Genomic DNA, 14,124 nt, shown 5'->3' with positions numbered 1-14,124 from the left:
GGATACTTCTAAGGTATTTTAAACTGGTTTTACAACCTCGATATACAAACACTTTGCAGTTACATCTCTTCTGCTTCAACAGCACTAGGCAGGGGAGGACAGCCCCAGCTCCGGGCTTTACCCCTATTCAGGGAGAGACACACCCAAGTCTCTGGGACATAGCAGTGTTTCAGAAAACTTTTCTTGTGAAAAAGCTGATACTTTTTTTCCCTAGAAAAGGAAGCCATCACTCCTGCTTTGAATATGGATTTGAGAATTTAGATTCAATAAATTTTTATTTTTTTATATTTTATTGTACTTCAGGTGAAGGCTTACAGAACAAATAGTTTCTAGATTCAACAAATATTTATTGAACGCCTATGTGTGCTACGGTTCTTTCTGCTTATTGATTTTCTATATATTACCATTTTATATTTTCCATATATTATCAATGTATGAGCTCAAGCATAACGACAATTATGAGGATAGCACAGGACTGGACAGTGTTTTGTTCTGTTGTACATAGGGTCACCATGAGTCCGAGCTGACCTGACAGCACCTAACAACAACAAGGATCTATAAACAAACCAAGAAATTCAAGTAATATATAAAATCAAATTCTACATTATTAAATGGTCTATTGACATACAGTTGTCAATTTAAAAAGGAGCCCTGGTGGCGCAATGGTTAAGCACTTGGCTGCTAACCGAGAAGTTGGCAGTTCAAATCCATCAGTGGTTCTGTGGGAGAAAAGACCTGGTGATTTGCTCCTGTGAAGATTTCAGCCTAGGAAACCCTCTGGGGCGGTTCTACTCTGTCCTATAGGGTCACTATAAGTTGGGATCTACTTGCCAGTACACAACAACAACAGTCAATTTTAAAGTTTTTTTTTTTTTTGGTTTAACATGTTTACTGTTAGGTTCAACATAGCCCCTTAATCTTTGTTCTGTGTTCAGTCTTTAATACATTTGCTTCCACTTGACTATGACAATATATAGGCAAGAAACACATCAGGACAGGACAGAAACCTATATGGCTAAGGAAAATCCAGCCATCTGGAATTCTGTATTTTTCTATTCCTTTTATTACCTAGAGCATTGTCATGGATTGAATTATGTCCTCCCAAAAACATGTGTATCAATTTGGCTGGGCCATTATTCTTGGTATTGTGTGATTGTCCTCCATTTTGTGATTGTAATTTTATGTTAAAGAGGATTAGGGTGGGATTGTAACACCACCCTTACCCAGGTCACACCCCTGATCCAATGTAAAGGAGTTTCCCTAGGGTGTGGCCTGCACCACCTTTTATCTCTCAAGAGATAAAAGGAAAGGGAAGAAAGCAGAGAGTGGGGACCTCACACCACCAAGAAAGAAGCACCAGGAGCAGAGTGCATCCTTTGGACCCAAGGTTCCTGCACAGAGAAGCTCCTAGTCCAGGGGAAGACTGATGATGACGAGGACCTTCCTCCCCAGAGCCGACAGAGAGAAAGCCTTCCCCTGGAGCTGATGCCCTGAATCTGGACTTCTAGCCTACTAGACTGTGAGAAAATAAATTTATCTTTGTTAAAGCCATCCACTTGTGGTATTCCTATTAGAGCAGCACTAGATGACTAAGACAAGCACTTTTTAGTGTGTCTGGAAAAAACTCTATTTTAAAATTGCATCAAGCTGTTGACTTGCCTGAAGATGAGGAGAACACCGATGGTCTCCTTCAGCACTGTGTTTATTGTAAGGTAACTCTGCACTGTAACTTCATCTCTTCCTTTGATTCTCTTTAAAAGAGTTTTAATGTATTTCCAAACTATACGTTGCTGTTGTTAGGTGCTATTGAGTTGGTTCCGACTCATAGCGACCCTAAGTACTACAGAACAAACACTGCCAGGTCCTGCACCATGCTCACAATTGTTACGCTTGAGCCCACTGTTGCAGCCACTGTGTCAATCCATCTCATTGAGGGTCTTCATCTTTTGCGCAGACCCTGTACTTCGCCAAGCATGATGTCCTTCTCCAGGTACTGATCCCTCCTGATAACATGTCCAGAGTATGTTAAGACGTAGTCTCGCCATCCTTGCTTCTAAGGAGCATTCTGCTTGTACTCCTTCCAAGACAGATTTGCTCGTTCTTTTGGCAGTCCACAGTATATTCAATATTCTTCACCAACACCCCAATTCGAAGGCATCAATTCTTCTTCGGTCTTCCTTGTTCATTGTCCAGCTTTTGCATGCAAATGAGGCAACTGAAAACACCATGGCTTGGGTCAGGCGCATCTTAGTCTTCAAGGTGACATCTTTGCTTTTCAACACCTTAAAGAGGTCTTTTGCATCAGATTTGCCCAATGCAATGCGTCTTTTGACTTCTTGACTGCTGCTTCCATGGTTGCTGATTGTGGATCCAAGTAAAATGAAATCCTTGACAACTTCAATCTCTTCTCCGTTTATCATGATGTTGCTTATTGGTCCAGTTGTGAGGATTTCTGTTTTCTTTATGTTGAGGTGTAATCCATATTGAAGGCTGTGGTCTTTGATCTTCATCAGTAAGTGCTTGAAGTCCTCTTCACTTTCAGCAAGCAAGATTGTGTCATCTGCATAACGCAGGTTGTTAATGAGTCTTCCTCCAGTCCTGATGCCCTGTTCTTCTTCATATAGCCCAGTTTGTTAGATTATTTGCTCAGCATACAGACTGAATAGATATGGTGAAAGGATACAACCCTGACGCTCACCTTTCCTGACTTTAAACCATGCAGTATCCCCTTGTTCTGTTTGAACAACTGCCTCTTGATCTAGGTACAGATTCCTCATGAGCACAATTAAGTGTTCTGGAACTCCCATTCTTCATGTTATCCATAATTTGTTATGATCCACACAGTCGAATGCCTTTGCATAGTCAAAAAAACACAGGTAAAACATCTTTCTGGCATTCTCTGCTTTCAGCCAGGATCCATCTGACATCAGCAATGATATCCCTGGTTCGACGTCCTCTTCTGAATTTGGCCTGAATTTCTGGCAGTTCTTGTCGATATACTACTACAGCCGCTTTTGAATGATCTTCAGCAAAATTTTACTTGCGTGTGATGTTAATGATATTGTTTGATAATTTCCACATTCAGTTGGATCACCTTTCTTGGGAATAGGCATAAATATGGATCTCTTCCATTTGGCTGGCCGGGTTGCTGTCTTCCGAATTTCTTGGCGTAGATGAATGAGCACTTCCAGTGTTGCATCTGTTTGTTGAAGCATCTCATCTGATATTCTGTCAATTTCTGGAGCCTTGTTTTTCACCAATGCCTTCAGTGCAGCTTGGACTTCTTTCTACAGTACCATTGGCTCCTGATCATATGCTACTTCTTGAAATGGCTGAATGTCAACCAATTCTTTTTGGTGTAATGACTCTGTGTATTCCTTTCATCTTCTTTAGATGCTTCCTGTGTCATTTAATATTTTCCCCATAGAACCCTTCACTACTGCAATTCGAGGCTTGAATTTTTTCTTCAGCTTTTTCAGCTTGAGAAATGCCTCAAGCGCGTTCTTCCCTTTTGGTTTTCTATCTCCAGCTCTTTGCACATGTCATTATAATAGTTTTTGTCTTCTTGAGCAGCACTTTGAAATCTTCAGTTCTTTTACTTCATCATTTCTTCTTTTTGCTTTAGCTACTTGACATTCAAAAGCAAGTTTCAGAATCTCTTCTAACATCCATTCTGGTCTTTTCTTTCTTTCCTGTCTTTTTAATGACTTCTTGCTTTCTTCATGTATGATGTCCTTGATGTCATTCCACGACTCGTCTGGTCTTTGGTCATTAGTGTTCAATGCGTCAAATCTACTCTTGAGATAGTCTATAAATTCAAGTGGGATATACTCAAGGTCATACTTTGGCTCTCATGGACTGGTTCTAATTTTCTTCAGTTTGAACTTGAACTTGCATATGAGCAATTGATGGTCTGTTCCGCAGTTGGCCCCTGGCCTTGTTCTGACTGATAATACTGAGCTTTCCCATTGTCTCTTTCCACAGATATAGTCGATTTGATTCCTATGTATTCCATCTGGTGAGGTCCATAGACGCTGTTTATGTTGGTGAAAAAAGATATTTGCAATGAAGAAGTTGTTGGTCTTGCAAAATTCTATCATGCAATCTCTGGCACTGTTTCTATCACCAAGGCCATATTTTCCAATTACCGATCCTTCTTCATTTCCAACTTTCTCATTACAATCACCAGTAATTATCAATGCATCCTGACTGCATGTTCGATCAATTTCAGACCGCAGAAGCTGGTAAAAATCTTCAATTTCTTCATCTTTGGCCTTAGCAGTTGGTGTGTAAATTTGAGTAACAGTCATATTAACTGGTCTTTCTTGTAGGCGTATGGATATTATCCTATCACTGACAGCACTGTACTTCAGGACAGATCTTGAAATGTTCTTTTTAACGATGAATGCAATGCCATTCCTCCTCAAGTTGTCATTCCCAGCAGAGTAGACCATATGATTGTCCGATTCAAAATGGCCAATACCAGTCCATTTCAGCTCACTAATGCCTAGGATATCAATGTTTATGCGTTACATTTCATTTTTGACAATTTCCAATTTTCCCAGATTCATACTCCGTACATTCCATGTTCCTGTTATTAATGGACGTTTGCAGCTGATTGTTCTCATTTTGAGTCGTGCCACATGAGCAACAGAAGGTCCCTAAAGCTCGACTCCATCCACTTCATTAAGGTCAACTCTATTTTGAGGAGGCAGCTCTTCCTCAGTTGTCTTTTGAATGCCTTCCAACCTGGGGGGCTCATCTTCCAGCACTGTATCAGACCACGTTCTGCTGCTATTCGTAAGGTTTTCACTGGCTAATTCTTTTCAGAAGTAGACTGCCAGGTCCTTCTTCCTAGTCTGTCTTAGTCTGGAAGCTCAGCTGAAACCTGTCTGCCATGAGTAACTCTGCTGGTATATGAATACTGGTGACATAGCTTCCAGCACCACAGCAACACGTAAGCCCCCATAATATGACAAACTGACAGATATGTGGGGGTCCAAACTATATACTTAATATAAAATTCATCAAGTTACATAATAATCTTTTGAAATCTAACTTAATAAACAATCCATTCAATAAAACTTCACTTACTATTTATTTTATTTTTTCCTTTCATAATTATGTATCTGTTTGCATTTCAGAGCCCTGGTGGCAAAGTGGTTAAGAAGTTGGCTGCCAACCAAAAGGTCAGCAGGTCAAATCCACCACCTGCTCCTTGGAAACCCTATAGGGCAGTTCTGCTCTGTTCTACAGGGTCACGATGAGTTGGAATTGACTCGACGGTAACGAGTTTGGTTTTTGGTTGGTTTGCATTTCACAAAATTGGGGGAAAAAAAAAAGACTAACAACTTAATAGCTAAATGTGCTCTTTATCTCAAAATCTATACCTTAAAAGGGGGGAAAACCCTAAGACAAATGCCTACAATTCATTAAAAGGTCAATTAAGAACTAAGTAAAAAATATACTAAAAATACTAGACACCAATTTGTCAAAAATAAATTAGGCACAAAAAGTCATTGCAAAAATACACTGACGGGCTTCAGACAGAAATCCTAAATCAGTTAATATTTCTCTTTAGTATTTGTGGCTGATTAAAAATAAACAACAACAAATGACATTAAATACAACCCTGAGGCTAAGGACTCAGAGATCAAGGCTAGTGGCAGGCTCACAGTGTATGAGGCTGGAGGGGATGCGTGTGAGGCTGAAGGGCTCGTGCTTAGCTTTCTGTGCTGGATGTGTGCCCTGGCAGTAGGGGCTTAGGTTAGACCTTGATCATTCTCACCTAGATACTTTTAGCCTACTGGTGTCTCTGTCTTAGTTTTATCTGTTCTAATCCAATTTTACTCTTTCTGGGTAGAAACTGGAAAAACTCAGTTCTACCCCTTCTAATCTAATCCCTTCCAACAAATGTTTTATGTGAAACCCAGTTGAAAACTCATCTACTCAGCAGGAGCAAAACAGTAAGAAGGTAACCAAAAGTCAGAGAAGAAACAAGTCTCCATGAGCCACAACCTCATCTACCCTGAGACCAGAAGAACTAGATGGTGCCCTGCTACCACCACTGACTGTTCTGATCAGGGTCACAATAGATGATCCCAGATAAAATGGGAGAAAAATGTGGAGCAGAACTCAGATTCTTATTTTAAAAACAAAAGCCAGACAAGCTAAACAGTAGAGAAAAGAGGACCCCCGAGACGCTCCTTAAACTCAAAGCTGAGCCTATCTCCTGAAATCATCTTGTAGTGAAACAGCAGAGCGGTACACAAAATAAAGGATATTACCTGTAAGATTGGTGCCTTACTTAAAAACCATCAGTATGAGGCCAAAATGTCAACAATTACTCAAAAGTAAAGCTAAGACCATAACCAAATAAAACCCAAACTAGAGTACTGGAACAGGAAAAAACAGAACACAAAGACAATGCTGACACACTGTGGTAAATGTAACTAATGTCACTGAACAATTTGTGTGGAAATTGTCAAATGGGAACCTAACTTGCTGTGTAAACTTTCACCAAAAACTCAGTAAAATAATATTTAAAAAGAAATTCTCTAGTATTAGCTCTAATGAACTGTTCTTGGGTCAGATGTAAAAAAACAAAAAACAAAAACCCACCTATGGTTTCTCTAGCAAGAGGGAAAAAGCCAAGCTCCTGGCTTTGGCATAAAGCACCTGCCTACCTTCAAGTTTTAACCTCCTCTCTTATTTGACACTCCATCAATAGTACATCCTCACTCCTGTTTCAAGGCTCCATACCTTTGCTCATGCTTGCTGCTATTGTCCCTGCCCACCCCCGCCACCTCTACCTGGTTAACTCTTACTTACACTTTAAGACTCAGTTCAGCTATTCTCTCTTCCTGGGAGCTTTCTCTGAATAAATCCCTTTCCCTACCCTTGACTAGGTTCAGTGTTCTTCTAGCTATTACCATACGACATTATAGAGATCCCTTTCATAGAACTTATTACACTCTATTATTAGTATGTCTGTTCACCAACTACCGCTCCACTAAAAGGTAGTAACAAGTTCCTAGACTATGAAGACCACATCCAAGTTAACCAGTACGGCATAGATTAAGTATTCAATAATTAATTCTTAAAATCTATGCAAAAAAATTAATGAAACTATTAAGAGCATCAGAACAAACTTTTATCCACTGTTGTAGATAAACATGATGTACAATTCTCAAATTTGAGATGGATTTTAGTTTTCAACAGATAGTCCTATTTCACAAGATGAGGTGGAAAGACTTATTGTTTCCTTGTTTGTGGCTTCCTTTTCTTGATTTTGGGTGACAAAAGTCTATCTCGCACTCTTGTGTAGTTTCATAAAGGGTGCCTAAAAAACTGTCAGTACTATTCACGTATTACTGCAGAAGTCAGAAGCAAATAGCCTACTGCCCTGTAGTCTCAAATGGCTCAGGGCAGCAACGAGTAAGACCAAAAGTCTTAACAGTTAAGGGAAGGTTAGAACCTGGCTGTTTCTGATGCTATGACTTCAAGAGTCATAAGAAGCCCAACACAGAGAATAGAATATGAGAAATTAAGGGCTGAATGGGGACTTTTAGAGAATATCTAGCCCAATTCCATTTTCCAAATCGGGACACTGAGAGTTAAATCAAGCAATTTGCTTAAAATTATTTTACTACTAAGCCCACAAAACTGAGTTTTGCATAATGTCTCTGAGATTCAATTTAATTAGGTAAGAATTTACATGCATCCAAGTACAAAATATTTGGATTTATTGTATATTTTACAAATTTACAGAATTGAATTTCTATCAAACTAATGTTTTGTGGCCAAAATAATCTAAACAAACTCAACAATAATGTATTGAATTCTTATGAGATGCCATTATATGAACTACTTACTATAATCAAATTCCCTTTTCATTTTATAAAAAGTCTAATGCTAACTCGATTTCTCTTTAACAATATCTTTGTATATATAACAGCACCTTATACACAATAACAATAAAAGTTCCCGTGAGAAGATAGGTCAAGTTAAAAAAGTATAAAAATAGTCATCTGTAAGTATTCTTGTTCAAGAAGTACAGAATTATTGGATTTTACAACGGGAAGAGACCTAAGAAGTTACCTAATCCAAATCATGCTACTTAATACATGTCATTGATAGTTACTTAGCCTCTTTAAATACTTAAGGTAAAGAGACATATTTTTATACTGGAGAGCTTGAAATGATATGTAACTCTTTCTTTATCTGAGCTTTCCTCTAACCTCTCACTTTCAATTATTCCTAGTTCTACATTTCAGCCTTGCTATTTAAAAGGTCTCCAGGCCAGCAGTACTAGTATCATCTAGAAACTTCTTAGAAATGCCAAATCTTCACCCTAGACCTGCTGAATCAGGATCTGCATTTTACAAGATCCCCTGGTAATTCACACGCACACTGCAGCACTGACCTAAAGCTAAACAGTTATATATTGATAAATATCCTTCTTCCCATCACAATCTTTCAAATATGTGAAGATGGCTATCATCTCCCCAAGTTCATTTTCTTTTTAAAGGGCAAGTATTCTCAGTTCTTTCAACTGTTCCCTCATATAAATGTTTGCACACTATTTTTTTTTTTAAACCATGAATTGCTGTTAATTCAGATCCATCCTAAACTTTTTTTTTTTTTTTTAACAGACGTAAACTTTAAAATATTGAATTTTGGCAGTGAAGCCGTTACAGATGTAATATGAAGAAAAATACACAATTTTAACCCTTGTATTTAAAGAATTACAAAGGAGGAAAGATTTGGTAAATCAGGATGTATGTGGAGTACTTCTGAAAATAGAGCACACTAAAATATTTGCTGTGCTGACGAACGATGTAACAATTTCTAAGTAGCACATCATAAAACAACAAACAGTAATATTTTAACTATAACAGATTGTGCAATACAAGACTTTATTCCTTGTATCCATCTTTACATATCTCTCACCTTGACAAACCAAGTTTCATGCTGTTCTTAGTACAGGACCTATTTTTACTGCTTCTGCATTTTGATTGTGATAGTCCCTTCTGTCTGGAAAGTCCTTTGCCTTCTCTTTGCCAGTCCAAATCTTACTAATTCTTTAAAATCCAGCTTCACTGTCACCCTCTAGGAGCCCTCTCAGACAAAAGTTCTCTCTTCTGAAAAGAGATCCCGCCCTTTATCCATTATAGTTATCTTGGGCATGTCTTCTGCCTATTCAGTTCTTTTCAAAACACGATCAGTATATAATTTACTTTTGTATAACAGTCACACCATATATAGTAGCAACTAAATATTTATTGAAAAATCAAAATCTGTTAATAAATTCTTTTATCACTGAAGTATTAATTTTTTTAATCAGTTTTCTTACTTTGTACTTTCTGAATGCATTGGAAAATATTATTTTCTGAAAACATTCAACCAGCAGTCCTTACTATCTTCTCAGATCTTATTTTCTCCTACTTCTGCTCTGGTGTGGTTAGAGGAATTACAATTTCAAGAGCTGCCAGATGTGTGATGGCAAGTTTTTAGCCAACATGAAAGTTAAGTAACTGGGTTAAGGTACTAAGGATATCAGAAAGGAAACAAACAGAACCATATAAAGAATTAACACTAAACAGCTCTCTGGCAATGTAAAGGCAGTCATCTTGGCCACGCGGCCACTTCAGCCGAAACGGGATGCTAACCGGCACGGCAGCAGGTCGTGTACCGCTAATGGATGTTTTCAGTAGTGATTCTTAAACACAGTTCTGTTTTCATAAAGGCCCCTGGGTGGCGCAAACGGTCTGTGCTTGGCTGGTAACCAAATGGTTGGCAGCTGCAACCCACTTGGCAGCGCCATGGAAGAACATGCCTGGCGACTTGCTTCTGTAAAGTTTACAGCCAAGCAAACCCTCTGGAGCAGTTCTGGTCTGTAAAACACATTGGGTTGCCATGAGTTGGAATCAGTGACAGAAGACAACAACACCTTCATAAACAGATGTCAGGGATTCTTCTTTTCTGTGAGGAGAGACTTCCCCTCTTCCTCTTGGATTGTAAAAAACAGAAGAACCTTTTCTCAGTCTTTTACGTTTTTAGACACAATCAAGCTCCCGTCTGGTGAACTAGCCTATGAACCAACCACTGTCTGAATCTAGACTGTGGAGGTATTGAAAATCTTTGCTGGGTGGTACAAGAGTAACGCAACGCTGATGGCAGAGACTGCAGTGATTCTGCCTCCACCCTGTGAGAATTACTCATTTTTTAACAGAAGAAACAGTACTGAGGGGTGGGGAGATATTTCTGGAGTATAATCTCAAAAATATGTAAAGCAGTATTACTCTTGTTTTAATGGATTGACTTTAACTAATAAACGGCTGTCTGGCAACCTGAGACTTTCTACACATCTTCTAATTATTTGCTTCTGACTCATATCCATCTTCTTACCCATCATCTTAATCTAGCCTTCAATACTCTCAAATCCTACTTCCTACTTCCAGTATTGCTCGATCACTGCAAACAGTGCTGATCTTCCTCTTCTCGGAGTTCCTGTGATTTTTACAACCTGCATCATACTGTACAGCCTTTTATAAATGCCCTTCTTTTGTTCAAGTGGAAGCCTAATTCCTCCAGATGAATTTTAAGACCAACGAGTATACCCCCAGCTTCTTTTACACCCTTCTAGCATGATATCGGGCAAATGCTTAAGAAAGTCATAAACAACCCTTCCTCTCCTCCCCCTCTCATGTTTTGAGCAATAATTTATTAAGACACTTTTTGCAATGAAAAATAAAATATGCTATCCATCAACCATAAAAAAGCAATGGGCAGAAAGAACTTTACTCTGAGTTCAATTTAAGTGACTTAATCGCATTCCTGAAATGTCTGATGATAAAATATGACAAAAGTAGGCAGGCAAATAAATGCAATGTATACTAGATTCTTTCATGCAAGAATATTTTTTTAGAACCTCTGATACTCTAGGAACGCAAAATGAAACCTCTGCCCAATGTATCTGACCATGGAATCTTTCTTTCCCTGAAATATCTATCCAATACCACTATTCTGAGGTGCGCAGTTTTAGGGACATTCAAGACTGGTCCTAGCGATGCCTACCTTAGAAACTGAGCTCTGTTATCAGAAATTAAAAAAAAAAAGATGCAGCTGAACATTTCAACTGAGATACACTATTTAAGAAAATCAAGAAGTCACAAGGAGAGTTTATTTACTTGATTCATATTATTTAATATTTCATTAGATAAAACATAGTCATTTACAGAATAGACTGGATTTTAATTCACCACCACATTCTAATACAGAGACGTAAAAGCTTACTGATAATGAGAGAAGACAACGGGGGTGAAATATGCGTTGACTTCTTAGCTGTGAAAATCTGTTTTTCATGGAATGGTATAAAATGTGTTTTCTCTAAAGGTTTTCTCTATGATTTTAGTGTGTGTTGTTTTTATTTTTCCTTTGTGTGTCTGAATTAACACTAATCTTTTCTTCGTTATTTTGAGAGATGTAAAAAAAAAAATGCAGAAAGGTAGGAAACACCCACTTTCCCACTACTTAGAACACACAATCGCTAAGTTTTGTCATATTTGTTTCACTCTTTTTTCCTAAACAAACAATACAACAGCGGATAGCAACAATTCTGTCATTTAGTTAACAAGTACTCAGGGAGCACTTACTCTGTATCAGGCACTGCGCTAAGCACTGGACACTGAGTGGTGAGTAAAACCGACATATGACCTGCTGTTATGAACCTTACAGTCTGGTGAGGGAAACACAATCCAAGAGTCACAGGAATAATTATAAACTGACATGGTCTGAAAGAAAAATACCACCCAGCCTTTCTCAACAGGGACTTCCTGAGAGAAACCCTAATGAAAATGCTTTGGGTGACTAACACTTTCTCAATTCTCTTAAGAGTGATATGTAGCTATTATCAACCTCAAAGCATAGGAGAAAAGTTAATTCAGCACATGCGGTGAATGTCTTAAGGCACGGGGAGCTGGCTCTGAGAGCCAGCAGAGCAGGGCTGGTACAGATGCAATGAGAAAGAACTGAGCTGGTCTTTGGTGGTGGTAGTGGTGGCTGAGGGCTGGGTAAGGAAAGCCAGTTACCTAAGGAAGCAAAGTTTCTGTCGACATTTGAGGGAACGCACAGGAGTTATTTAGGCCAGGGCTGGGTGGGCTAGCAGTGAGAAAGGTTACACCTTTCCAGGCAGAGGGGACAGCATATTTGTAGACCCTGAGGGAAAAAGAGCAAGTTGATTTTGGAGACTTGAAAGAAGACGGATACAAGTGATATACAGAGGAGGCGGGGAGAAAAATAAAACATGGGGCTGGAAAGACAGGCAGGTAGGTGGGGGCCAGAAAGAATAGTAAACTAGATTGTATAACAAAGATCCTGGGACTCCAGTGAACTGAGAGAATTAACAGTGGATGAGGAAGACCAGTGGGGAAGCTTCTGTAGTAATTAAGGCAAGGAATAACTGCCTGGACTAGGGCAGTGATGGCAGGGATGGAGGAAAGCAGACAGGTTTGAGTGGTATTTACAACGTAAAGGAAGAGAGAAGGATAGTCAGGGAAGTGTCAAGGACGACTCCTAGCTTCTGGGTGCAAGATGGTGCTGAAAAATGGAGAAGGAAAAGTCTGGAGAGTGAGCTTTTAAGTCTGTCTTAGGTTTGAGGTAACTCTGACATATCCAAAGGAGACGGCAAGGGGGCAGTTGCATATAGAATTGGGCGTTGAGAGAAGCGGTTTGGATTGTAGTTCCTTTGTTAGAAGAACAACTGGTAGAATGGGAGGGAATGGGCAGAGATCTCATGAAGCCTCAAGCTTAGGCAGCACACATTACAAAGCAAGATGTATGTGTACAATATGTGTGTGTTATGTACAAGACAAGTGGAACTACATTAAAAAAAATTAAAAAAAAAAAAGTAGAACAAATGAGACAGAATGGTTTTTTTAAATTGTTTTCCATGCTTGGATGAAAAATTGCTAGAGAAAGTTACAAACGTAGGTGTATACAACATGTTATTGCCGCACTACAGATGCTCTCCACTTTCTTCAGAACCGTTCAAACTCATCTGATAATGTAAGTTGCAAAATTAGACACCCACCTGACATTAAATCATAAAGCAATTTTCTAGTAAAGATATTTTGAAGCAAAAAACCCATATAGACCCTTTCTCTTCCTTTTTTGTTTTCAGTGTTTTCACTTTGCCTTCTATATAAATTAATTCAAGTTCATAATTTTCATACTTTTGCACTAGTATGGAGAAATATAAAGAATGATTATCCTCAAAATTATACAGTGATGTGTTAACCAAAAATCTAGTAATATGTGAGCTCATTTTGTTTAAACGGTTGTTAAAATACTAATTCTAAAATCAAGTTTACTGTTGGTTGGTTTGAGAATGTTACACACTGCATTTTCACTTTGCTGACTTTTTAAAAGTTTTGATAAAAAGCAAATACCAAATAAAGTCCTTACTGGAAGAAAGCAAGAAAATTCCATGTAGCCCCTTATTAGAAAAAATAAATAATTATGCTCCTACACTACATTTTTGTGCTTGAATAACTACATTTCTAGATTTATTCATTAGTTTAAGTCAGTTGTTGGAATGTTTTTGTAATCTCTTAATTTGTTACATACCAGTTAGCAATGTCCTTGTGAGCTACTAAATTTTGAAGAAACGCTTGTAATCCTAACCGTCTTTCTTCTAAGAAGTCGGCATTGTAATTATCTTTAAACCAGCGTTTTGGTGGAAGTGCTAATCGAAAGCCAGGAAACATCTCTTTTAACTGAAAAAGAAAAGAAAATACAATGTTCAACTCAATTATATCAATTCTCCCAAATTTATCCTGCTGACTATGAGAAAGTATTCATGAATAAGCTTCAGCTCAGCTTTTTAAGCTCTGATTGCTTTATTTCTTGATTTCCACCAGTCATGTACAGAGAGAAGTTCCAGTTGCTCCCTCATCCTTGCCAACACTTGGTGGTGTCGGTCTTTTTCATGTTAACCATTCCAGTTGGTGTGTAGTAGGACTTCACGGTGGTTTTAATTTGCACTGCTTTCTTGACAAATGATGTTTGAACATTTTTTCATATGCTTATTTGCATTTGTATATCTCATTTGATGAATTATCT

The 14,124-nt window shown here is 38.4% G+C and overlaps 1 protein-coding gene across 3 annotated transcripts in view; it reads right to left on the bottom strand.

Annotated features, from left to right (window-relative positions):
• The window catches only part of SNX16 (sorting nexin 16), a 43,745-nt gene that overhangs the window by 14,043 nt on the left and 15,578 nt on the right, over positions 1 to 14,124 (bottom strand). For all 3 annotated transcript variants that reach the window (XM_023740289.1, XM_004385989.2, XM_023740292.1), the window contains one exon: positions 13,630 to 13,778. In XM_023740289.1, coding sequence (XP_023596057.1) covers positions 13,630 to 13,778 — 149 coding nt within the window. The remainder of the gene's footprint in view (positions 1 to 13,629; positions 13,779 to 14,124) is intronic.

The sequence above is a fragment of the Trichechus manatus genome, unplaced genomic scaffold, assembly GCF_000243295.1.
Source record: "Trichechus manatus latirostris isolate Lorelei unplaced genomic scaffold, TriManLat1.0 scaffold00152, whole genome shotgun sequence".
Lineage (NCBI taxonomy): Eukaryota > Metazoa > Chordata > Mammalia > Sirenia > Trichechidae > Trichechus > Trichechus manatus.
The sequence above is the reverse complement of the archived record's forward strand: the minus strand, read 5'-3'. Positions and strand labels throughout refer to the sequence as shown.